This window comes from Erpetoichthys calabaricus, chromosome 4 (assembly GCF_900747795.2).
Source record: "Erpetoichthys calabaricus chromosome 4, fErpCal1.3, whole genome shotgun sequence".
Taxonomy (NCBI): Eukaryota; Metazoa; Chordata; class Cladistia; order Polypteriformes; family Polypteridae; genus Erpetoichthys; species Erpetoichthys calabaricus.
This window is the reverse complement of record NC_041397.2, coordinates 155,184,172-155,212,149: the sequence shown is the minus strand read 5'-3', so window position 1 is coordinate 155,212,149 and position 27,978 is coordinate 155,184,172. Positions and strand designations below refer to the sequence as shown.

The window sequence follows — 27,978 nt, the reverse complement described above, 5'->3', positions numbered from 1 at the left end:
GAAAAATCCTCCACGTCCACGACTTCTGCCGGGAGTGGCCCCACCAGTGTAATAGTTCATTTGTGCTGCAATCAGCTTTATCTGGGTGTCTGACTCTTTCTGCTTGCTCTGTCGTTCAGCATGCGCTCAGTGACGTTTTACTTCCTCAAACGCGGCAGCCTCCCATCCAATACAGGAAGTGCACACCCTATTTTGGATGTCGCTTCTAAGTCCGGAAACAAAAGGAGGAACTGCAGCTTTAGTTCGGTTGTCTGGATTTTCGAGGCCGGAGTGTGTTGCCATTAACTCTTAAATTCAGTGTGCCCATTCATCTACTGTCTCATCCTTTTTCTGTTTGGCAGCCAAGATAAGAGACCAGTCTCTGCCTTTCTTATACTTGTCCTTAATATTATTTTAACATGTTCCCATTGCGTAATAAAGGGACCTTCATCCCGGCCTCGAGGCAACGCCTCGTTCCACTGCCACGGGTTTCCGTTATGCTGTCCATGATTGACAGTGGCCCATGTAGTACCAAGCTTTCTCCGCAGCACCTGAGTCCATTCTGTGGCATTGGGCTTATACATATCATACAGCTGCTGCAATTGTTCTATGAATTTTTTAACCCACCGATGACTTTGGGATCAGGCAATTCGGACACAACGTCCTTCAGCTCTTGAATGTCCCAGTTACGATGTATCATTACAGTAGTGGGGTTATTGGCTCCTGCAGGTTGCGTTGAATCATGTCGGGGGGTTTTGGGATCTCAATCAGGGGGCATTCGAATAACGGGCCAGGGGGTTTGGGGGACTTTAAGGGGGATTGAAAGGTGGTGTTTTGATTAGGGGGCTGAAGGAATAGGGTTTGACTTCTAGTGCGTTGTGAAATGGAGGTTCTAGGATCGTGAAACCCACCCGCCGCACCCATTACGTTACTTTTGTCATCCCCCAGATCAGTGTGTAATGAGGGATCATAATGATATTCTTCAAAGAAACCAGACCCCGAGGGATCATCTTTTAATTCTGGTGCGGTGGGCGCTGGAGGTGGTGGAGGAGAAGGTGGGGGCTGTGGATGTGGATAGTGTAGGAAAGGTGGGGGAGCAAGTACGGGATATAACGGGTCTTTTTTTTTTTTTTTTTTTCGCTCTTCTTCCGCTTCTCATTCGACTGCGGTCCCGAATCTGCTTGCACTTTCTGTAACGCTATAAATAACTATTTTTTTCCTTTCTAGTTTTAACTTCTGCGGCCAATAATTCATTTCTGTACTGCCTTTAAATTACGATCTTTAATAACCAACTCCCATCTGTCATACATAACACGGACCTTTGTTACAACATCCTCGTACATTTCTACATACAACATCCTTGTGCATTTCTACATAATATTTTTCTAATTTCCTGTTTCTCACTCATCTACCCCCACTGTGCTTATTCCACGTCCTACATGCCCTTTTTTTTTTTTTGGTCCGCTTGTATGTGGAGCCTGGTGATTCTCCAAAAATAATCCTTCTAACATTAGGTTTTGAGGACATTGGGGGACCTGTTTGACTGGCTAGCTATTTATTTTTCCCCATAGTGAGCGGCAGAAATCAACAGAGAATGACTCAACCCTCGTTTATTTCCTCGTTCTACTTGCTGTCCGCTCCCGTCCCCGGATTTCAGCTACAGGTGACTTCGTGTCTGATTTCGGGTCAGCAGAATACTACATCAATACGTCCAGCCGAGTCTAGGATATGGGTGAGACCACTATCCTTTCATCAGACCTTTTGTATGCGTCAATCTGCCAGGGTATAGTCTCCGTCACCTTAAGCAACCCGTTGAGACGAGAGTATGACTAGACAGTGAGCAGAAAACTCGACCTCCCCTTTTTCTCAAATTTTCACACGTTCTCTAACTGCCCCTTTCACCCCCATTCCTCTATAAATTTAGAAGCATGCCACTTACTTCTTTCACTCCACTTCACAAGGGGTAACTTACTAACATTCACACTGTGCCGTCACTCTGCATGAATCCCTATTACCCTCCTACGGTTTGATACAGTATTTTCATCTCTTTGTCTAGACTTTTCTTTCTCTTTCTTAATTCTATTTCCAGCACCACCAGTCAAACATACGGGAATCCCCCGATCTACTTACTGCGACTCCGTCCGCCTGCCTGGAAAATCTCGTCAGTCGCCTTTCGCTTCGGCTAGGAGGAGGCCGGCGACTCCCCACGCAGGAAATGCCCAGGACAGGCCAGTCCTAACTTTTACCGGAGCTGGTCCTAACCGATTCGGCCGAAATTGGTGCACTTGTGGCTTCACTGGGTGATCTTGCTCAGGGAGTCGTCTGCCCGTCTCCTGCCCCACGTCTGGGCGCCAGAAACTGTGGGCGAAAGAAATTGCAGACTCGACAGCAGGTGATGTTTTTCACAAGTTCTTGTTTATTCTACATCAGGAGTCACAGAAAGTAGAGATCCAGAGAGCACAGTCCGTCGCAGCAGTCTGTTCCTCTGAACCCTGAACAACGGCTAAGGGGAGCTTTAAATACCCCTCTATCTTATGATTCTGTAAATGATGTAATATCTCTGGGACTGAGGTCACCGAGGTGGTCAAAAAACTCCTTGGTGGCAGGGCCCCGGGGGTGGATGAGATACGCCCGGAGTTCCTCAAGGCTCTGGATGTTGTAGGACTGTCTTGGTTGACACGCCTCTGCAACATCGCATGGACATCAAGGACAGTGCCTCTGGATTGGCAGACCGGGGGTGGTGATCCCCCTCTTTAAGAAGGGGGATCGGAGGGTGTGTTCCAACTACAGAGGGATCACACTCCTCAGCCTCCCTGGAAAAGTCTATTCAGGAGTCCTGGAGAGGAGGGTCCGTCGGATAGTCGAGCCTCGGATTCAGGAGGAACAGTGTGGTTTTCGTCCTGGTCGCGGAACAGTGGACCAGCTCTATACCCTTAGCAGGGTCCTGGAGGGTGCATGGGAGTTTGCCCAACCAGTCTACATGTGTTTTGTGGACTTGGAAAAGGCATTCGACCGTGTCCCTCGGGGAATCCTGTGGGGGGTACTCCGAGGGGTATGGGGTACCGGCCCCCCTGATAAGGGCTGTTCGGTCCCTGTACGATCGGTGCCAGAGCTTGGTCCGCATTGCCGGCAGTAAGTCGAACCCGTTTCCAGTGAGAGTTGGACTCCGCCAGGGCTGCCCTTTGTCACCGATTCTGTTCATAACTTTTTATGGACAGAATTTCTAGGCGCAGCCAGAGCGTTGAGGGGGTCCGGTTTTGGTGGGCTCAGGATTGGGTCACTGCTTTTTGCAGATGATGTTTGTCCTGTTTGCTTCATCAGGCCGTGATCTTCAGCTCTCTCTGGATCGTTCGCAGCTGAGTGTGAAGCAGCTGGGATGAGAATCAGCACCTCCAAATCCGAGACCATGGTCCTCAGCCGGAAAAGGGTGGAGTGCCCTCTCAGGGTTGGTAGCGAGATCCTGCCTCAAGTGGAGGAGTTCAAGTATCTCGGGATCTTGTCACGAGTGAGGGAAGAATGGAGTGTGAGATCGACAGGCGGATCGGTGCGGCATCCGCAGTAATGCGGGCGCTGCATCGGTCTGTCGTGGTGAAAAAGGAGCTGAGTTGCAAGGCGAAGCTCTCAATTTACCAGTCGATCTATGTTCCTACCCTCACCTATGGTCATGAACTATGGGTAGTGACCGAAAGAACGAGATCGCGAATACAAGCGGCTGAAATGAGTTTCCTCCGCAGGGTGTCTGGGCTTTCCCTTAAAGATAGGGTGAGAAGCTCAGTCATCCGGGAGGGGCTCAGAGTAGAGCCGCTGCTCCTCCGCATCGAGAGGAGTCAGATGAGGTGGCTTGGGCATCTGATCAGGATGCCTCCTGGACGCCTCCCTGGTGAGGTGTTCCGGGCACGTCCAACCGGGAGGAGGCCCCAGGGAAGACCCAGGACACGTTGGAGGGACTATGTCTGTCGACTGGCCTGGGAACGCCTTGGGATTCTCCCGGAAGAGCTAGAAGAAGTAGCCGGGGAGAGGGAAGTCTGGGCATCTCTGCTCAAGCTGCTGCCCCCGCGACCCAACCTCGGATAAGCGGGAGACAATGGATGGATGGATGGATGGATGTAATATCTGAACTAGACATTATCTAAGTTCCCCTTAAAACATACAGGCGCCTTGCACATATGCCCTGCAATCTTATGATCTTTCTTCTTTCCTGAGCCATGTACTTTGAGGAAGTTAGGCATTGGGTAACATATTTTTGTCAGTTCAATAAATCAAGCTTTCTTTTTTACTGGCAGAGCACTGTTATGAAACTTAGTTACCAAATACACAGGGCACATGGTGCCGAGGAGAACGCTCTTCTTCTACATTTGCATATTCAAGGAGGCGTAATTCTGGGAGGAGTTGGGGGCGGGACAGCAGGCGTGTGCACGTGCTTTTTATTTCCACGCTGAGCGGGATTTATGTAGCGGAAGAACGCGGAAGTTGGCAAACGCACAGATTCCTGCATCTGGATTTTTCTGTGCGTAACCACATTTCGGCTTTTGTGCTTATGTCATGTTATAGTGCGAATTCTACGCACGGCGTTATGCATGAGGCCCCTGGTGATTTGTTTGATTTCAGCTTATTTAATCTGAGCATCTTTTCTCCCTCTACAATCTCCAAATCCCTCAGTACCTCCTTAGTAGTCGCATTTACCTCTGGGAGGTTATCTACTTGCTCACTTGTAAACACCTCAGAAAAATGTAAGTTTAGGGCATCTGCTATTTCACTGTGTCTTTTAATTCCCCTTTACTATTTCTGATGCACTTGACCTCCTCCTTGACTGTTCTTTTACTACTAAAATAATGAAAGTATCTCTTAGGGTCATCTTTCACCTTATCTGCTATATTCCTCTCCAACTGTCTTTTAGCCTTCCTGATATCCTTCTTAATGGTTGCCCTCATGTTCTCATAAGCTCTACGATTCACTTTGCAGTCATTAGTCTTATATGCCTTATAAAGCAGTTTTTTCCTTTGCAATTTCTTTTTTAAATCTTTATTAATCCTCCGTGGAGGTTTTTTTAGTTTCCTATTAATTCCAAATTTAGGTATGTATCTGTCCTGCATTACATGTAAAACATTTTTAAACCTGTTCCACTGCTCCTCGACTGTCTCCACACTTAAAAGCTTATCCCAGTGTATCCTACTTAGACATTGTAGCATCTACTCAAAATGTCCCCCACCAAAGTTCAACTTAACAAATATAGTCCCCCATGACTATATCTCCCTGTAAACTTGCCTTTTTGATATTACTAAAAAGATGTGTGTTGAAATTACTGTCTGAATTGGGTGGTCTATAACACACTCCTAAAATAAGACCTCTTTCCCTAATATTTTCCAAGTGAAGCCACACTAAGATAGTCCTCACTAAGATGGGGCTCATCATCCAACTGAGGAGGTCTTACATTTAAATTCTGTTTGGCATAAACAGGAACCTGCGGTGGGTTGGCACCCTGCCCAGGATTGGTTCCTGCCTTGTGCCCTGTGTTGGCTGGGATTGGCTCCAGCAGACCCCCGTGACCCTGTGTTCGGATTCAGCGGCTTGGAAACTGGATGGATGGATGGATAAACAGGAACCCCACCTCCTTTTCTGTTCTGTCTATAATTCCTAAAAAATGTGTATCCCTCTATGTTACACTCATCCCCATCTTTGTTATTTAGCCAGGTTTCTGTTATTTCTATAATATAATTATGCTCTGCTACATACAGCTCCAACTCACTTACCTTATTTTTGATATAGCTTGCCTTAAAGCTAGAAGTTTTTAATGTGTTACTCCTTCTACATTTAAATGTTTGCTTAGAATTTACATTACTATGCATTTTTATTTCTACACCGTTGTTTGTTCCTCCATATATAGATCTAAACCTGGCCTGTCCCAAACTCCCTGCCCCCCCATTCCCTAGTTTAAACAATCCTCGACTAGCCTACTCATATGCCTGCCCGATATATTGGTGCCCCTCCAGTTCAGATGTAACCCGTCACGATGGGACAGGTCCCATCTGTTCTGAAAGGAGTCCCAAAGCCCCATAAACCTATACCCTTCTACCCTGCACCAAGATTTGAGCCACGCGTTAAGCGTTCTAATCTATCTTGTCAGTTCTGCTCCTCAGCTTGGCACCTAACTATTTGAATTTGGATCACAGAACTGACAGACTACCCTTATGTATGTCATTTGTTCCAACATGGACAATGACAACTGGATCCACCCCCGCTCTGGCCAAGAGCCTATCCACCCTTTCAGGGAGGTCCACCACCTGTTCACCTGGAATGCAACACACCGTGCAAGTCTCTCTCTCTCTGGAGCACACCTGTGCTTCAACCCTCCTAATTATTGAGTCCCCAACTATCACTACCTCTCTTTCTGGGAAATGGTTTTGAGGTGGCCCATTGGGACTCCTCATCCCTGCCAAACCACCTCAGAATTATCAGAGACACAATCCAGCTCCACAAAGGACATGATAACGGTTTGCCTCTTTTAATTCTGGGGTTGATGCCCCTGGACAGTGTGAACCCTTTACCTTACGCCTTGTGACCGTGACTCACCTATTTCTACCTGTCTGGTCTGGAATCTCCTCTCAAGCCATCTTGGGGGCGCACACTATCTCTCTAAAGGACACCTGGGCCAAGTCCGCCAATTCTCTACTACAACGCAGTTCAGCGACCTTGAGCTCGAGATGCTGGACCAGCTGGCATCTCCTGCAGATGTAGCCCTCATAGACAACTGGCTCTTCCAAACCATCACCTAAAAAGTCCAACATCCAACAGGACTTGTGTTGCACTGGTCTCATTATTAAAATTGGATTTGGGATTAGTAAAACTGCCTTAACCTCTTTTTTTTGTTAAAGTTAAATCATTTAACTTAAATGGTAACATTATGAACTGCTACAGCTATTTTACACGGCTCCCCCATCTTTGGGACTGAGGTCACCAAGGTGGTCAAAAAACTCCTTGGTGGCAGGGCCCCGGGGGTGGATGAGATACGCCCGGAGTTCCTCAAGGCTCTGGATGTTGTAGGACTGTCTTGGTTGACACGCCTCTGCAACATCGCATGGACATCAGGGACAGTGCCTCTGGATTGGCAGACCGGGGTGGTGGTCCCCCTCTTTAAGAAGGGGGACCGGAAGGTGTGTTCCAACTACAGAGGGATCACACTCCTCAGCCTCCCTGGAAAAGTCTATTTGGGGGTCCTAGAGAGGAGGGTCCGTCAGATAGTCGAACCTCGGATTCAGGAGGAACAGTGTGGTTTTCGTCCTAGTTGTGGAACAGTGGACCAGCTCTACACCCTTAGCAGGGTCCTGGAGGGTGCATGGGAGTTTGCCCAACAAGTCTACATGTGTTTTGTGTTCTTGGAAAATTCGTTCGACCGTGTCCCTGGGGGAATCCTGTGGGGGGTGCTCTGAGAGTATGTGGTATCGGCCCCCCTGATAAGAGCTGTTCGGTCCCTGTACGATCGGTGTCGGAGCTTGGTCCGCATTGCCGGCAGTAAGTCAAACCCGTTTCCAGTGACAGTTGGACTCCGCCAGGGCTGCCCTTTGTCACCGATTCTGTTCATAACTTTTATGGACAGAATTTCTAGGCGCAGCCAGGGTGTTGAGGGGGTCCGGTTTGGTGGACTCAGGATTGGGTCACTGCTTTTTGCAGATGATGTTGTCCTGTTTGCTTCATCAGGCCGTGATCTTCAGCTCTCTCTGGATCAGTTCGCAGCGGAGTGTGAAGCGGCTGGGATGGGAATCAGCACCTCCAAATCCGAGACCATGGTCCTCAGCCAGAAAAGAGTGGAGTGCCCTCTCAGGGTTGGGAGCGAGATCCTGCCCAAGTGGAGGAGTTCAAGTATCTCGGGGTCTTGTTCACGAGTGAGGGAAGAATGGTGCGTGAGATTGACAGGCGGATCGGTGCGGCGTCCGCAGTGATGCGGGCTCTGCATCGGTCTGTCGTGGTGAAAAAGGAGCTGAGCCGCAAGGCGAGGCTCTCAATTTACCAGTCGATCTATGTTCCTACCCTCACCTATGGTCATGAGCTATGGGTAGTGACCGAAAGAACGAGATCGCGAATACAAGCGGCTGAAATGAGTTTCCTCCGCAGGGTGTCTGGCCTTTCCCTTAAAGATAGGGTGAGAAGCTCAGTCATCCGGGAGGGGCTCAGAGTAGAGCCGCTGCTCCTCCCATCGAGAGGAGTCAGATGAGGTGGCTTGGGCATCTGATCAGGATGCCTCCTGGACGCCTCCCTGGTGAGGTGTTCCGGGCACGTCTAACCGGGAGGAGGCCCCGGGGAAGACCCAGGACACGCTGGAGGGACTATGTCTCTCGACTGGCCTGGGAACGCCTCGGGATTCTCCCGGAAGAGCTAGAAGAAGTGGCCGGGGAGAGGGAAGTCTGGGCATCTCTACTCAAGCTGCTGCCCCCGCGACCCGACCTCGGATAAGCGGAAGAGAATGGATGGATGTCCCTTTAAGCTCCTGTACTGTTCTCCCTCTCAGGTGCCTGCTGTTTGTCCTTCTATAAGGTTAACTTTAACTTTCTCTGTCTCTTCTCCTAACTTTGCGTTCCTCTTACTTATAAGCTCTTCACTCGCACTGTTTGTATTAATGATCCCTTATGCTGTCGCCCACTTAACTGATTTACCTCTGGACCGCTAAGGACTGTTCAATCTAAAATAAACAAATAAAACTTTACTGCCTTATTTGTTCCTACAGCCTCCCTTGTGCCTGATCGGCGTCTTAATGCTGGCCGCTTACCTGCGCACCGCTGAGCCTTCCCTTTTTACTCCTTGGAAGTCAGCCGCAGCCTTTTTTTTCTTTTCCTTTAAAATAAGGAATCGCTGTTACGACGACGCGGTTATTTGCTTACAAATGCCGATATCAGTTACTGCTGCTTTCTAGCCTGCCTCTTCAATGCCAGTTCAAATACAGATAACAAGAACAACTACACGTACAAGTAACTTTTCCAAGCGCACCTCCAAACACCCAGTTAGCCTACTTTTGCTCTTGTGCGGGCGAAAAAAAAGCAAAAAAAAAAGAAAACTAAAGGGAAAAAGCTTTAAAAATCACGCACAGTTCCTTAGCCCCACAATTTTAAGAGCAAAATGTCTTTTTTTTATTTAACTCTCACACTACAGAAAACACCAAAAACTCTCAGCAACCTCTAGCGTTTGCAAAGCACACGTCAGCCACGTGACCACACGCTACTTTTCCAAATAACAACTATAGGGTGGTCCAGATCTAACTATGCAGCTTTTAATGCAATGCGATAATTGCATAGTCAGATCTGGGTGTATTGTAAATACAACTCCATTCTATTTCCTAAGCAGTAAATATCCTTGCACATATTAACTATGATAATATCTAAACATACATAATAGCCATAAAACAAAATTGCCCTGTACGCTTTTAAAATGTGACGTCGACCACTCAAAGATGACATACCGGGTTGAAGTGAACGTATGTGTAATTGGGTAGTAGTGACAGGCTTCATGCACCCTTTTATCTGTGAATCGCTCTTTTCCTCAGAGTCCTGTTGAAACTTGCTGACATCTTCCAGCTAATTGCCCCCTCTTGTGTCAAGAATGGAATGCTATGGCAGTAACCTTGTAGTCCAGGCGTGGGCAATGTCGGTCCTGGAGAGCCGCAGGTTTTTGTTCCAGCTCAGTTTCTTAATGAGAAGTCCATTATTGCTGATGAAAGACTTACTGCTTAAGTGACATTTTGCTGCTTCATTTTAGTGGTCTCGCTTATTAAGGTTCCCCACCTTTATTTGCTTATTTCAGTCTTAAACCGCTGCATTCAGTGTTTTAATGGATCCTTATTAGCAATAAGATGAAAGTTACAAAGCAGCCAGCAGTTCTCCAGCTAGCTTTTTTCCATTTACATCTGTGTGTGTGTTCATCATGCACCGTTTGATTTAATAAAACACTTAACAGAAAAATGTGACAGACTGAAAATCATCTGTTTTAGGCTTCAAATCATTTGGATGATATCCTTGGAAAGGAAAAAATGTACAATATAAAAACCTTACATTGCGCAGACTAACAAGCCATAAAATTAAATAAGGTCTGAGATTGGCAAGGATTGGTTTATAACTAAGCAATTGGGTTGGAATAAAAACCTGCAGCCACTGTGGCTTTCCAGGACCCTCATTGCCCACCCCTGTTGTAGTCCTTAAGTGACATGATTTCTTCCACAGTTGTAACTTTTCTCTGCTACTGTCAGAAATCATCAGAATAGATGGAGTTTGTGTCTAGGTTTGTAAGCAGACTGTAGCTGAAATTCTGCCATATCTTTAGTTGCTGTTGTCCAGTGACTTTGACTGATCTACTGTCTGTTTTAATGCCAAAATCCATCCATCCATTTTCCAACCCGCTGAATCCGAACACAGGGTCACAGGGGTCTGCTGGAGCCAATCCCAGTCAGAACAGGGCATAAGGCAGGAACCAATCCCGGGCAGGGTGCCAACCCACCACAGGACACACACAAACACACCCACACACCAAGCACACACTAGGGCCAATTTAGAATCGCCAATCCACCTAACCTGCATGTCTTTGGACTGTGGGAGGAAACTGGAGTGCCCGGAGGAAACCCACGCAGACATGGGGAGAACATGCAAACTCCACGCAGGGAGGACCCGGGAAGCGAACCCAGGTCTCCTAACTGCGAGGCAGCAGCGCTACCACTGCACCACCGTGCCACCCATGCCAAAATTGATTCTGAAAATTCAAACAGGAATATTGTATATGCACTCCCCGGCCACTTTATTGAGAACACCTTGCTAGTACTGAGTTGGACCCCCTTTTGCTTTCAGAACTGCCATAATTCTTTGCTATATAGGTTCAACAAGTGCTGGAAATATTCCTTGAGGATTTTGGACCCCATTGACATGATAGCATCACACAGTTGCTGCAGATTTGTCAGCTGCACATCCATCATGCAATCTCCTGTTCCACCACATCTCAAAGGTGTTCCATTAGATCTGGTGACTGTGGAGGCCATTTGAGTACAGTGAACTCATTGTCACATTCAGGAAACCAGTTTGAGATGATTTGAGCTTTGTGACATGCTGCATTATCTTACTGGAAGTAGCCATCAGAATATGTGTACACTGTGGTAATAAAGAGATGGACATGGTCAGCAACAATACTCAGGTAGGGTGTAGCATTTAAATGATCCTAATTTTGTACTAAGGGTCCCAAAGTGTGCCAAGAAAATATCCTCCACACCATTACACCACCACCACCACTAGCAGCCTGAACCATTGATACAAGGCACGATGGATCCATGCTTCCATATTGTTGATGCCAAATTCTGACCTTACCATCCAAATGTTGTAGCAGAAATCAAGACTCATCAGACCAGGCAACTTTTTCCAATCATCTATTGTTCAATTTTGGTAAGCCCATGTCTCAGTTGCATGTTCTGACCTGACAGGAATGGCACCCGGTGTTGTCTCATGCTGCTGTAGCCCATCTGCTTCAAAGTCAATGTGTTGTGCATTCAGCTTGAATCAGTCTGGCCATACTTCTCTGACCTCTGGTATCAAATAGGCATTTTCTCCCAGAGGACTGCTACTCACTGGATATTTTCCCTTTTTCGGACCATTCTCTGTTAACCCTAGAGATGGTTGTATGTGAAAATCTCAGTAGATCAGCAGTTTCTGAAATACTCAGACCAGCCTGTCTGAAACTAACAACCATGCCACATTTAAAGTCACTTAAATCCCCTTTCTTCCCCATTCTGATGCTCAGTTTGAACATCAGTCTTGACCATGTCTACGGGCATGTTGCTGCCATATGATTGGCCGATTAGATGTTTAGACGTTAAGAAGCAGCTGAACAGGTGTATAAAGAGGCAGGTGAGTGTATATTTTTTGTTTAGAATTTGGAATCCCACCTGGTCACTCTAAATATCTAAATTCATTCCTCACCTGCTAAGAATTATAATTCCAAATGCTTTGTGAAAGGTACATTTATTTCATACAGCTGTCTTCAAACAAAAAATGTATTTGAACACAAACCACACATCAGGCAATAAAACATGAAATTCTTTTATTAACAGTTTATGATTAAATTCCAACAAAACCATTGTTCCATGGAACAATGACATGCTATTTAAATTAACTAGCATATCACAGTTCTGAGTGGGAGACAACTGAAACATATTCCTGAGATGCAAAACTTCACTACATGTAAATATGATGTCTTCTAGTTTTCCTTTTATGTAACACGTTTTTTATATGACAGTTCAAATCAAACAACAGAGCATTAAAATATTGGTGAAGAACTGTGCAAAATGTTAAAATGTCTCATTTCAATAAGTCTATTAGGCAAAACAAAAACAAAACCAAACAAAACCAAACACACACACACACACGCATGTCTTATGGATCCTGTCCATTTGGCCGCCTATGTGTTGTAACACTTGCTCTTTCATTTTAAAGGGTCTTCTTGAGTAAGTCTCTTGAATAATGAAAACTAACATAACTTTAATAATAATGTATATACTGAGGTGGGAATTTAAAAAATCTGATATGTGGCATTTACAGTTAAAGAAAATGAGTGTTTTTCACTAAAATTAGTATTTTAGAGCTGTCTTTTAGATTATTTTATAAATAATTCCTGACTACAGTAAGATGAAACTTTTATTTGCCTCTCTACTGTGAAAGCATAAAAAGAAGTTTAGAAAATCAATGTTTTTACCCTTGAGTTTCAGGTCTCTCCCACCGTGATTAGAGCGAAAGTGCTGTACTGCATTTTCATCATGGAAACACACTTTACTAATATTTCCTGTCGCAGATGCAAGTGTTAATTAAATACTATTTCAACAAACTGCTACATAACTCTATTTATAAGTCTTGCAAGAAGACCTGGCAAATTACATTTGGAGTGGTTTTGACTGCCATAGCTACTGAGTTTCTGTTCCACAATGTGCCTCCTGAACTGGGAGCTCACAGTTTCGCTGTTACAGAGACTGGGAATCATGAGGCTAACATAAAGAGATCTCGTCCATATCAGATTGTGGTAGCAGCAGCAGCTTCAGTGAGAAGTAAAACCCGTGACCAGGCACCATAATATTTCCATCATATTGCAAAGTTTTCTAGCAGTTCATGCTCCATTTATGCCAACTGTAATAATTTATTGTACTGTTGACACAAGTAATCTGCAACGATATTCCCTGCATAAACACTGGGGATCTCCTCATGGTGTTAATGAACTTGACATATGAAATGTCTTATGTACAGTAGCTGTAGAGGAATATCATTTTACATTTAGAAAAAACAGTAAATGCCTAAGTGAGGGAGAGAGAAATTCAAATGTACATTGGAGACAAACGGGAGTAATCATTGAAGTGCTGCTGATGTTCAACACTCTGATGCATGTAAGCTGAATAGCAGAAAGAAGAAGGTCATGGAGATGGAACCTGAGCCATGTTGACAGAAGGCGCAGTCATGGAACATTAAATCCTGTTCAAGTCATCACATTATTTTTAATGTGCCTTGACACACATGAGTCCAACTGGCACTTTAAAGAAAAGAACAAAATGCTATTGTGGCAGACGCTTACAGTGGTGTAGGCTTCCTCCTTCTCCACCATATCTGCTTGTTTATTCAAGTGCACCGATGGTCCCCGGTGGAAAAGACAGGAATCGTATAAGACACCAGCAAAATTAAAATACATCATGAAAGAGTCAAATTACACACAAAAGGGACTTGCACACAATTTTTTTTTTCATTTTTTGATTTCAAGATTTTTTTTAAACATATATTGCAAATACTTTTGTATCTTATCATCAGATAGGCAAATTTCTCTGGTAAACTAAAAAAATATGCATATTCAAAATGTGTTCTATAACCGTAAAAGTGTTTCCTCACTAGTTTGGATTCTTCATTCTTTAAGTCTGCTAAAATAAATGGATTTAAGACGACCCCTGGAACAAGTAAGGTTTATGACCTGGTTACCTAACTCAGGTTTTGCAGTATGAAACTGTACTATAAATGTTGTGTACTCAAAATTCTGATTATTCGTGACTGCTGACATTGTTAGCCTTCTTTATGTGCGCAAATGCTGATTAAAACAACTGATAAGCAAATCAAAATATTTCCTTATAATAAAAAAAGCAATAATTATTGACTATGCTAAACAGTTTAGCTTGTTTCATGAAAACGGGCACACTTATTAGAGACTTGCAATGTTTTTAATTAAAAAGAATAATAATTTTTCAGTTGTAAATCATCATGTTTGAAAGACATTTTAACAAAGGTAACACTAGGACCTCACGTATTCCAGAAAAAAAAAAAAAACAAAATCAAAACATCTTTAAGCAAATGCAATTAGTAGAAAAACTTTAAAGAACGTTGATTTGTTATAACAAAGTGTCATGAATGCTAACTACTCTTGCATTTTGAAATTTGTCACCTTTAACAAAGTCCTCCATTTTGTTTGCTGCAAACACAAAGGCAGCCATGGTGACGGTTTCCTTAAGCTGCTTGATACGATTTTGAATACATATACTGTAACTGGATAACACAGCTGTTGTAAAGAGGTTGGAGATTTCCTACTGTATCTATCGTATTGTATGGTACAGTGCAGAAGAAATGATGAAAATAGTTTGAGCTATTTGTACAATTCACATTTGTTAAAAACATTATACATACGAGCCTCCCTTCTTTCATCTTTATGGCAGGGAGCACCGAAAATGGAAGGTACGAGGAGTTGCGTTTCTTTATATCGACTTTCTTCACGATATTCCTTTTTCTCTGAAAGACAATTCTACTTATAAATGAAAATGTCCAACAAAGCTAAATTGTTGTGTTGAATGTATGAAAGCAAATATGGAGCGAATTAGCTGTTCAAAATTCAAGTGTGCAAAAACCAATTTGAGTGTCGTAAGATTAGCCCTTCTGAGGCCCAGAAACTCTCACTTGGTCGAGTCAGTCGTGTGCGCCTTTGGAGGCTGAGCTGTCGGAGAACACAGAATCACAAAGAACATCAGTCTCTGATATGCAAAGTGGCACCGTTTGGGCACTTTTTCTTTCTAATATGCATAATTACACCAAAGCCAGATGTTTTCTGACATGTTTCTGTGCAAAACACAAATGGCACAAGGGTTACATTATATTTAAAAGTGCTTCATGATTTGCTCATTTCAATCTTGTGCCATTGTAACATAGCTAAGACTCGTTGTAGCCAAAGTAAAATGAATAAATATTCCTCAAATACCTAAACAAGAATTCACTACAATTAATAAGAACTGTACAGATTTTTCATTATACCCACATTGAGGACATTTCTGTTTTGTGACAAAAGGCTGAACAGTCCAGGATGAGCTCCAAATGGGCACAAAGTGCCACCATATATTGCAGAGTAAAGAGCTAAAGCAGTTGTGGGCATGCGCTCACTTCATCCATCTGTTCTGCATTTCCTTTCCATTGAGTCTTTCCAACTGGGAGTGATTATGCTGACCAGTTTAGCACTGGGGGTCTGCCATCGTGAGTGAGCCTGTGATACAGTGAACCCCCTAAAACGACGTGCTGTGCGGATGAAGAAGCAAACTCTTTTACCAACAACTTTGTTTTTTTGCACACGGATAATCTTGACAGTTAATTCACTCCATAGGAGTGATTTCATCTAAAAAGGTACAAAAAAATTTTTTGAAAAAATACAATTCAAATGACTTTTTAAATCTTATTGTATTGGTTGCCTGCCTTAATGTGTGTGTGTTTTTTTTTTGCCCCACTATGTGGAGAAGGGCTGCTGTCGCAGAATCAAAATTATTTCTTTCGAAAGCAGCATTTATACGCAGGACTAGGATATTGCAAATTCTTTTCAGTAAAACCATTCATCAAAAAAACAAGAGCTTTAACAGACAGTAGTTGCAGAACAGCTGGATAATTTTTGAATAAGTCTATTACTAAATGTTATTAATTACACTGTATATACATGCTTTCTGGGGAGAGAAAAAACATACAGGCAATGAAAAAATGACTGATAAATTGAACATGTGTATAGAGTGTTATAGAGAAATTGAACTAGTATACAAATTTAGAGTAAGAGGGTATCAAAATTAAACAATAATTTGCACTAATAAGCACATTTAGCAGACATGATATACAGCTGTATCAACAAGGGAGCTCATTTATTTCCATTTGGGAAAAAAAAACAACACCATTAAATTCAATCCAAACGCATTGCTTCTGTGTCCTGTCTGACAGCCTAATCGAGATGTGTGTTAATTACAACACGACTGGTTTGGAACTTATTTATAATATCAGAACACAGAATCCTGAGGCAGTCTACAGGCTGATACATTAATGCTTTTTTCTTTTTCGTTCGGGTTTGTGCTTCCAGTTTTAATGTATACATTTTCCAGTGCTGCAATATATAGACATAATATAAATGCGCAGAATGAGGGAATAAAAATGGCTGTAGGTTCATGTTGTGCTTTTCTGGTGTCCGGACACACATATAATAAAGTGTTTGTACCTGCACTCACATGTATAAATACTACTAGAAACACTAAGTTAACATGCTGCATATAAACTGTTTGACTATAAAATTTTCAGACATTAATAAGTGGATAAAAATCCTAAAATAAATCCTAATTCTAAATGTAATATACACTCATCCACTCCTCTTAAATTATTTTCACAACACATACAGGAGGGCAAGGAACAGCATTTAAATTTTGTATTTTTTTTTTTTTTTTACATCATAATTGGAACAATACTAATATGTTTAAGAGTAATGGGCTATTATACAGTATAGTTTCTAAAATGTATAATACAATATCAAACATTTATGTAATATTAAAAAATTGCTCCCTTTGAAACAAAATTATATTTGAATTAAATAAATGTCTGTATATTGAGCACTGTTTTTGGAAAGGGGCTGTAGCATGGGAGTATGTGTTGTTTGTTGGTTTTTCTTATACTGAAAATATGTAATAAAAAAGAAGCATCTTCAGCAACTTGTTGCTTGAGGAAACCAGCTATTAACAAGAATGTACAGAAGTTTAAATGACACACAAATGTGTGTATATATGTCATGTATGGATGTGTATATAATATATGAACACAATAATTACAGAAAGATGACTAATTAATTGCTGGTTTAAACAAGCAGCAACTTCAGTAAGCAAAAATGTAGCCTATATCTAAATAAAGTATTCTTTTTTTTCTTCTGCATTTGCCTGGTTGCCTTCTGCATTGATAATGGCTGTGTCTGCATCAGGCGCATCTTCAGCTCCTTTTGCTTCATTTGTTAAGTATGTTCCTAAAAAAAAAGAAAGAAAGGGGCTTAGATGGATAAGCAGTTCATTGTAAAACATAGAGGCACAAAAGACAGTTGCTTTTTATTGAAAATACTGAAAATGTCAAAGAGGTACAAATCTATTGTGTCAATATTAAAAAAAAATCTAAATAAGCCTAAGAATATTAGAGTCAGTGCATCATATCTTTGATTGGTACCAAATACTCTCAATGAGTGAAAGGACGTCTTTTTTTGTATAGAATGCATAGAAAATATCAAAGAAATATAATCTCAGTCTGTGATTCATTATGTGGGAATCCTTGGATATGTTTCGCATAGTGAAGTGAAAATTCATGGCTAATAAACTGGAAATTTATTTTATAGCATACCAAGGCATTTCAAAGTTAGATTTGATTCAATGCATGGTATAAAAGCAAAGACACAGACATATAAAACTTGGCATTACTAAGCATGCAGTTATTGTAATATATTGGTACTTTATACATTGATGTTGTTTCTGTCTTTAGTTTTACTGATATTTAGAAACATGTAAAATGGAACTGAACAGAGCAGTTTGTCACTTATTTTAAACCAAAGCCACTATGCATTCATCTCTGGAGATCGATTAACATGTCAGCTGCTGCTGCTGAATCTCTCTTTTTTTCCTTGTATTATTTGAAAACTTAAACTTATATCAGTTTAATTTAGATGCCATTCATACAAGATAAATGAAAAGCTTAAATGAATGATATTCTCCCAAATATGATCATAAAATAAAAAGAGATCAGAGGTAAAAAAATCAGTCAATTGGTATTGAACATACTAAAAAGGGTACCATTGCTAATGAACCATAAACTGTGCCAAAAACTATAAAAAAAGAACTTAAATTAGTAAATGTATGTATTCAACATTTTATTCATTATTTTAGTATTTTACTATAGATCCATTTTAATCATAGCTTAGGATCATGAGGGGGTTGTTGCCTAATAAAGCAAAATCAGATTTTAAGTAGAAAATTATTGCTATTTTTAAAGCGTATACTTGACAACAGCTGGGGCAACAAGATAGTCAGGTCCAGAAGTATTTGGACAGTGACACAAGTTTCATCATTTTTGCTTTTTACACCCCCACAATGGATCTGAAATGAAGAAATAACTATGTGATTGAAGTGTAGGCTTTCAGCTTTAATTCAAAGGGTTTAACAAAAACATTGTATGAGCTGTTTTTAAAAAAAAAAAGACATTTATATATGGTCCCCTCCTTCTAAGGAGATCAAAAGTATTTGAACAAACTAACAATCATTAATATAATGATCTTTTTAAATATTTGGTTGAAACTCCTTTACAGTAAATGACTGCCTGAAGTCTGGAACCCATGGCCATCTTCAAGTGCTGGGTTTCCACCCTAGTGATACTTTGCCAGGACTTTACTGCAGCGGTCTTCAGTGACTGCTTGTTCGTTGGACTTTCAGCCATCAGATTTGTCTTCAGTAAGTGAAATGCATGTCCAGTTGGGTTGTGGTCAGTTGATTGAGTTAGCCATTGAAGAATATTTAACTTTGTTGACTCAAAAAGCACTTAGTTTGCTTTCTCAGTATGTTTTGGTTTAATGCCCATCTGTACTGTGATGTGTGGTCCTATCAGTTCTGCAGTGTTTGTCTGAATCTGAGCAGTCAGTGTAGCCCTGTAAGTTCAGAATCCATCCTGCTACTACTGCCAGCAGTCATATCATCAATAAACACTAATGACTGACTTCCATTCATAGCCACGCATGATCACGGCATAAAACTGCATCCACCATGTTTCACAGATGATGTGGTATTCATCAGATCATGTGCCGTTTATACTCTACTCCATATTCTTCTCTTTCCAGCATTCTGGTATATATTGATCTTAGTTTCCCTTGTTGAAAGAAAATTGTTCCAGAACTGGACAGGCTTTTAAAAATGTTTTTTGGCAAAGTCTAATATCTCCTTCCTATGCTTGAAGTTTAATAATGGTTTACATCTTGTGGTAAACCTTCTGTATTTACTTTAATGAAGCAAGAGGTCTTTCTCCCGGAGAGTAGTCCTGGTTTGGCTAAATGCTGTCAAGGGGTTCTTCTTCACCAAGGAAAGAATTCTGCAATCATCCGGCATAGTTGTGGTTGTCCAGACCTTCTGACGCTGCTCAGTTCACCAGTGTGTTCCATCTTATAAAGCATGCACCAAATGGTTGATTTGACCACTCCTTATGTTTCTGCAATCTCTCTAAAGGGTTTCTTTTGTTTTCTCAGTCTGATGATGGACTGTTTTTAATTGCATGGACAGCTCTTTGGACATCAGATTCAGAGCTAACAGTGACAGCTTCCAAATGCAAATTCCACACTTGGAATTAACTCCAGGCCTTCTACCTGCTTAATAATTAATGAGATAAGGGAACTGCTCACACCCCTGAACATTGGGGGGTTTATGTATAAAAAGGGCTATCATTCCTAAATGACTCATACAATATGTAGCACTTTCTTTACCCTTTAGCCATAGGATAGCGCCCTAAGTTTGTAAACTCTATTTCCCTTACCTACTCCCCAGTAATAAGCTACCAGCTGTTTCACAATTAGTAATTTGTAATACAATTTACAATACAAATATATTCCCAAAATATAACAATTTATTGACTAAATTGAAAAAATCTCAAAAAAAAACCAAAAAAAAACTATTTATAGTTAAGTCCAATCAAAATTCCCATAAATCATAGATTACAGAAATTAGAAACTCACACAAATTGCTGTATATTTACCCTTCACAACAAATACCTATAGGTTCAGGCAGTGCACTTAAACCTTACAAATGTACTCTTAACTGTTTGCTTTTACCCGCACTTAAAACATCCCACTGATAAAGAAGAACACAATAACAAAATCTATAATATGAGCAAACTTAATCACTAAAACCTCACTCTAACTTAACAACTACAGTGGTGTGAAAAACTATTTGCCCCCTTCCTGATTTCTTATTCTTTTGCATGTTTGTCACACAAAATGTTTCTGATCATCAAACACATTTAACCATTAGTCAAATATAACACAAGTAAACACAAAATGCAGTTTTTAAATGATGGTTTTTATTATTTAGGGAGAAAAAAAATCCAAACCTACATGGCCCTGTGTGAAAAAGTAATTGCCCCCTTGTTAAAAAATAACCTAACTGTGGTGTATCACACCTGAGTTCAATTTCCGTAGCCACCCCCAGGCCTGATTACTGCCACACCTGTTTCAATCAAGAAATCACTTAAATAGGAGCTGCCTGACACAGAGAAGTAGACCAAAAGCACCTCAAAAGCTAGACATCATGCCAAGATCCAAAGAAATTCAGGAACAAATGAGAACAGAAGTAATTGAGATCTATTAGTCTGGTAAAGGTTATAAAGCCATTTCTAAAGCTTTGGGACTCCAGTGAACCACAGTGAGAGCCATTATCCACAAATGGCAAAAACATGGAACAGTGGTGAACCTTCCCAGGAGTGGCCGGCCGACCAAAATTACCCCAAGAGCGCAGAGACGACTCATCCGAGAGGTCACAAAAGACCCCAGGACAACGTCTAAAGAACTGCAGGCCTCACTTGCCTCAATTAAGGTCAGTGTTCACGACTCCACCATAAGAAAGAGACTGGGCAAAAACGGCCTGCATGGCAGATTTCCAAGACGCAAACCACTGTTAAGCAAAAAGAACATTAGGGCTCGTCTCAATTTTGCATCTCAATGATTGCCAAGACTTTTGGGAAAATACCTTGTGGACTGATGAGTCAAAAGTTGAACTTTTTGGAAGGCAAATGTCTGTTACATCTGGCGTAAAAGGAACACAGCATTTCAGAAAAAGAACATCATACCAACAGTAAAATATGGTGGTGATAGTGTGATGGTCTGGGGTTGTTTTGCTGCTTCAGGACCTGGAAGGCTTGCTGTGATAGATGGAACCATGAATTCTACTGTCTACCAAAAAAATCCTGAAGGAGAATGTCCGGCCATCTGTTCGTCAACTCAAGCTGAAGCGATCTTGGGTGCTGCAACAGGACAATGACCCAAAACACACCAGCAAATCCACCTCTGAATGGCTGAAGAAAAACAAAAATGAAGACTTTGGAGTGGCCTAGTCAAAGTCCTGACCTGAATCCAATTGAGATGCTATGGCATGACCTTAAAAAGGCGGTTCATGCTAGAAAACCCTCAAATAAAGCTGAATTACAACAATTTTGCAAAGATGAGTGGGCCAAAATTCCTCCAGAGCGCTGTAATAGACTCATTGCAAGTTATCGCAAACGCTTGATTGCAGTTATTGCTGCTAAGGGTGGCCCAACCAGTTATTAGGTTCAGGGGGCAATTACTTTTTCACACAGGGCCATGTAGGTTTGGATTTTTTTTTCTCCCTAAATAATAAAAACCACCATTTACAAACTGCATTTTGTGTTTATTTGTGTTATATTTGACTAATGGTTAAATGTGTTTGATGATCAGAAACATTTTGTGTGACAAACATGCAAAAGAATAAGAAATCAGGAAGGGGGCAAATAGTTTTTCACACCACTGTATAGGGGCCCACAGAGACACATACACACAAGCCAGCGGCCACCAAAATAAAATATTAACACCAACCCCCCTTGTTGCAGGCCTGGTCGACGCTCGTGAACGTGGTGGCCAAAAATGTTAAGGCCCATTCGCTCTAACGAGCCAACATAAAAGGTAACAGTACTCACTAATATGCGGAGTGAATATCAGTGTCCATTGTCCAAACACAGAACTTCCACGCTGTGGAAAAATGATGGAGTTACCCTGCAGGCTGGCACACGGCAAAACGATGCAAGCGAAATGGAGCTAGTCCGTTCCAATGGGGTAAAACTTGTTGTTTTTCCTCCTTGCCCGAGGAGCTGCCAGGCTTTCCTTTTGTCACCTGGACTGCTATCCCAAGTATCCGGTGCTTCTTCGCAGGCTCCCTCCGCTCCTTTGCCTCTCTTGCTCTCCTCACCACCACCACTTTTTTTTTTTTTTTCGCGTCCAACACCTTCTCACGTGAACACCACCCGGAGCTCTAAAGCCTCCGAAAACCACGTCAAACTCTCTCTTTTTTTTAAAAAAAAAACAAAAAAAACAAAACAACCACTAAACATTATTATGGGGAATATTATATTATATGAGCCTGGGGCTACACCCTCCCCCTCCTAAATGTCTGAATGTCCCCATCAGACTATTTACATCAGAGCAGGTGGTTCCTAGAGTTGGACATAGCTTATTTAATGGAGTTCAGTATTGCTAATGTCTATGGAACTGGGATAACTAATCTGAATTACCATGCCTCTGTAGACTATAGTAATAGGTCTCTCTGTAGGCTGTCCAGGTTCATCATAGCCGAGGCGCAGGACAGGCTTCACTGTCCTTCTTACAGGGAGTTCATTGGTAGAGTCAGCATCCACAGCCAAGGTACTAGAAGTAGATGTGTTCCCCAGTGCTAGCTCTATCTCTTCCTCAAATTCTAAATTTGGCTCTGAAGGTTCTTCAATGAACTCTGTGGTTGATGGGAGCTCAGCCATGTGTCCCTCATTCTCTGATAAATCCTGAACACTACCACCAGTACTAAGAACTGTTTTATCTGTCTGCAGAATATCTCTTGGCAAGTTATCCTGATTGCTGACGGATTCATACAGTAAGTGGGAAGTAGAAGAGGTAGATAGCTATTGATTTCTTCTTCAGACTCTGAAGTCCAGTCCTCTTTGTTGTGTCCAGTGTGCAGTAACTCATCCTTGTGATCAGTTATGTTCCTTTGTGCCCTGGTTGTTGGTTTCTTTGGTGGTGTGTCTCGGTTGATTTGGCTAGGCATCCTCACTAAATAACCAATGGGCAATAGATGATCTCTATGCACTGTCTTTACTATACCTGTCCCTCTTTCAGGTTTGACTCGATACACAGGGAGATTGGGTAGTTTGGAAATAACTTTATATGGGAATGACTTCCATCGGTCTTGTAGTTTATGCTTCCCAGTGGTTCCAAGGTTGCGGACCAGTACACGATCTCCTGCCTCCAATACCTGATCTCTGACCCTGGTATCATAATATCGCTTGTTTCTTTCATGATTTTTAGAGGCAGCATCAGATGCAAGCTGGTAGGCACTCTGGAACTCTTTTCTCATAGTAGCCACATACTGGTTGTGCTTCAACCCATCCTCTTCATCCAAATGAAAGCCAAAACACAGGTCAACTGGCAAACCTGCCTCTCTTCCAAACATGAGGAAGTAGGGTGAGAATCCTGTGGCATAATTTCTGGTACAATTGTAAGCATGAACTAATTGACTTACATGTTGGCTCCATTTGTGCTTTTGAGCAGGGTCAAGGGTGCCAAGCATTGACAAAAGAGTGCGATTGAATCTCTCAGATTGGGGGTATCCCTGAGGGTGATATGGAGAGGTTCTTGACTTACGTATGCCAAGAAGGGTCAGCAACACTGTAATGACTCTGCTTTCAAAGTCCCGTCCCTGATCTGAGTGGATGCGGGCTGGCAATCCATAATGGACGAAGAACTGTTCAAAAAGGACTTTGGCAACTGGGAATGCCTGAGCATACCATGAGTAGTGATCTGTGATTACTAGAACATTTGTTATGCCTTTAGAGTCTGGTTCAATGGAGAGAAAGTCAATACACACCAAATCCAGGGGTCCATTGCTTGTGATCTGTTGGAGAGGTGCAGCTCTTTGTGGGAGAGACTTTGTAGCAATGCACCTTCCACAATTCTGGACATATGCTGAAATCTCCAAAGCCATTTTGGGCCAGTAAAACCGGTCCTTAATAAGTTCTGTGGTTCTGTCAATGCCCAGGTGCCCAGTGTCATCGTGCAGAGACTTCAAAACCATGGGCTTATACTGAGCAGGTAAAACCAACTGGTCCACCTCTTTTCCAAGGGGTTTTTTGGTAACTCTGTGCAGGAGATCCTGCTTGATCTTGAGCTTTCTCTCTGCAACAGAGCAACATCAAAATTGGTATGTCTGAGAGTAGAGGCATCTTTACCCATTTTCACTTGCTGCCATACACTGCCAAGTACTGGGTCTGAGCGTTGGGCTTCCAACAGATCTTTGTGGCTAAGCTGTTCGAGTGAACTCAAGTCTATCTGTGTGAGGTGAGCATACACAGCAGGAATGGCATCAGGTGTAGCACCAAGCAGATCAATAAATTGGCTACTGCATTTTGTGGCCTCCCATATAGTGATCTGACAACACAGGGCTTTGACTCCAGAGGGGGAGACATCCACCCAGTCTTCTTGTGTCTCTTGCAGATTTCTCGACAGCAGGTCAGTATCGATATTTTCCCATCCAGGCTTATACTGGATGTTAAAGTCATAGGTCGAAAGTGCAGCTAACCATCGATGACCTGTGGCATTCAGCCTAGCGGTTGTCAAAACATATGTGAGCGGGTTATTATCCGTCCTCACTGTGAACTTTGCCCCATACAAGTAGTCATGTCAATTACTGCCCATTTCAAAGCTAGAAATTCTAACTGGTGGACAGGGTAGTTTCTTTCAGTTTGACTCAATTTTCGACTGGCAAAGGCAACTGGGCGAAGTCCTTCGGGATACTGTTGGTTTAGCACAGCCCCTAATCCGTTCAGGCTTGCATCTACATGCAGAATGTATGGCTTGGTGGGGTCCGCAAACACCAATACAGGTGCATGTGTAAGCTTTTGAATTATTTGGTGAAAGGCATCATCGCAAGCTGATGTCCAATGGTTGCCAAATGGCTCATCCACCTTGAAGTAACTATGTTTCTTTTCTTTAGCTACCACCTTTCTTTTTTGTTGAGTAGGGGGGTAACCTTTGGTCAACTCAGTGAGAGGGCATACGATGGCAGAATAATTCTCAATGAACCGCCTATAATATCCACAAAATCCTAAGAAGGACCTAAGGAGCTTTAAGTCTGTGGGCTTCTTCCACTGAGTGACAGCGCTCACTTTCTCAGGGTCCGTAGCTACTCCAGAGGCAGAGACAATGTGTCCCAAAAATTTCACTTGGGGTTGGCAGAATTGGCATTTGTCAATGGCGATTTTAAGGCCACATTCTTTCAATCGATCTAACACTTTAAGGAGACGTTCTTCATGCTCCTCCAGTGTCTTCCCAAACACGATGAGGTCATCCAGGTACACTAAGACTTGAAGCAGGTTCATGTCTCCGACAGCTCTCTCCATCAATCGTTGGAAAGTGGCTGGAGCACCAGTTATACCTTGGGGCATTCTATCGAACTGATAAAAACCAAGAGGACAAATAAAGGCTGTCTTTTCCTTGTCTGCCTCCGACATTTCCACCTGATGGTTCTCTGTTCTGGATTTGAGGAGTGGGTACTATTTACTCCCTGTCAGGCAGTCAAGTGCATCATCTATGCGTGGCATAGTATACTGGTCTGGAATGGTTCTGGAGTTGAGTACACGATAATCAATGCATATCCTCACTTTGCCATTGTTTTTTCTTACTATGACAATAGGGGATGCATATGGGCTTCGCGAATCTTTGATCATCCCCGCTGCCAGAAGTTCTTGAAGATGCCTCCGGACGTCTTCAATGTCAGCAGGTGCAATTCTGCGTGACCTCTCCCTTGAATGGTCGAGAGTCTTATGTGATGGGTCACACCCTTCGCCAGGCCCACATTCCACTCATCCAAAGAGAAAACATCCGCTCTCTCCGATAGCTTTGTGGCCAACCGACTCTTCCATGCCTCTGGGATGGGTGACTCCCCAAAATTGAACAGCTTGGGGTCAGTGAAGGTTTTAAGAGAACAATCGCTCTTAATCTCAGTGACAGTATCCACTAAGTAAACTTGGGCTAACACTGTACCTGCTGGTATAGCAGTCTCCTTTTGGGACTCATTTCTCAGCACAAGGGTGAAGTTGTTAACATCCATGGCTGAGGGTGTAAGCACAGCTGGAGGAATAAGTACACCAGCGTGAAGGTTGGTGGTCTCATCAGCCTCTACCATCAGGATATTTTTTCCCATAGGCAGCTGCTCCTCTACTTTGCAGACAGCATTTTGCATGCCTCCAGCTGGAATGGTAAGCGGGTCTGGCCCTTTCCACTTCACTTGCCCAACTACACCCATACGTGGATCGTTGGGTAATGTTGGCTCTTCTGGAGTGAGAGCAGATACTTTTAGAGAATGAGCTCCATCATTTTCATCAAGCTCTTCACTGCAAATCAACAGAGAGGGTAGTTTCTTGGAGTTAGTTCCAATAATGACAGGGACTGGATCTGGGCTCTTTGGATCTGGACATATTAAGGCCAACACTGAGACAGTCTCTGTAGCCCATTTTGACATGGTGGGAAATTGTAGATCAACTGCCACATATCCTTTGTATGGGTAGTCAGAGTCACTCAGGCCCCATATAGCCAAATTTGTGACTGGCTGAAATGGCACATGGGGAAGATTGAATACCAACTCTCAAATATAATTGTGACTCTGGAGCTGCTGTCAATTAGTGCTCTGCAAGGCTGTCCATCAATGGTCACATCAGCCATCATGGAGGGGCCAATCAATCCCCTTTAGGAATGCCATCAGGTTGAGGGGCCTCAACTGTGCTTTGGTTGACAGAGCCCACTTCCTTAGATTCTGCTGCACTTTTAGTTACCAAGTTTTCTACCTTATTTTTCCAAAGAGCACTGAGCAATTTCTGAATGACTTTAGCAGAGTTCTCAGGGGCACTGCAATTGGTGGCAATATGGCCATCCTCTCCACATCGGTAGCAGAAGTAGTTTTCCAACTCTTCTGCAGCATATGATTTTTCTGCTTTGTATTTATTCCTCCACTCTTTCTTTTGGGGTTCCCTTATTACAGAGCTGTGTGACACAGACATTACAGTTAACTGTTGTACCTGTTGCCTTAACATCTGCACCTCACTTTCTCTTTCAGTGTCCGTACACATCTTAGCTGATTAGCTTTTAGATTTGGACATGTCTCTTGCTGCTTTGTTGTTAACTCCGATAACTGGTGGCGCAACTGTTTAATCTCTGCCTTTAACACTTGAACTTCTGTTTCTTTGGTCTTTGATCCATCATCAGATTTTACTTGTCTTATTGTTGTGCTTAACTTGCTTCGTGCCATCTCAAACTCTTCCTCTTCCCGTATCTCGCTTAACAGCTTTAAGAAGGTGGGAGGTTTTTCTCTCCTTTCTCTGAGTCTCAGCTGTACTAACATCATATCAGATTCTGTAACCCCTCTTATAAGCTGATCAATTCTGGCACGATCTGCTCTGGATCCAGGAAGACCTCCCTTCTTTACTACTTTGATCAGTAAGCGTTCTAATCTCCGTTAAGAAATCAGACAGCCTTTCCTTAGACTGCTGATGTAAACTCCGGAATGCAAAATACAGGTCTTCACCAGACTCGGGAGACCCGAAAGCACTTTCTAAAGCATCAACATAGTCATTAGGGCTGGCATCAGGGTCATTCAACCGAACAGCCTGAATTATATCAAGTGCAGGACCTTTTAGGCTCTCCACTATTCTCTTTCGTGTCTCTCGATCCGAGCAGTCAGACTCTTCAATCATCAGATGAGCTTGTTCAATCCACTGCTCCAGGTTTTCTTCGCCTGCAGGAGTGGGTTGGTTTCCAGAGAACATGCGCAAACGACGGAATGCATTGTTCTCATAGGTAGGTCTTAGGGTTTTTCCTAACAGATCCCCTACTGCTTTGATGATAGAGTCAGGTGAACTTGCCTGTGGAGCATCTGTCAACAGT

The 27,978-nt window shown here is 42.6% G+C and overlaps 1 protein-coding gene across 1 annotated transcript in view; it reads right to left on the bottom strand.

Annotated features, from left to right (window-relative positions):
* Window positions 1-12,027: 12,027 nt before the first annotated feature.
* The window catches only part of LOC114651156 (cell adhesion molecule 2-like), a 233,519-nt gene continuing 217,568 nt past the window's right edge, over window positions 12,028-27,978 (bottom strand). The window contains exon 9 of the mRNA XM_051925750.1: window positions 12,028-17,265. Coding sequence (XP_051781710.1) covers window positions 17,147-17,265 — 119 coding nt within the window. The 3' untranslated portion in view covers window positions 12,028-17,146. The remainder of the gene's footprint in view (window positions 17,266-27,978) is intronic.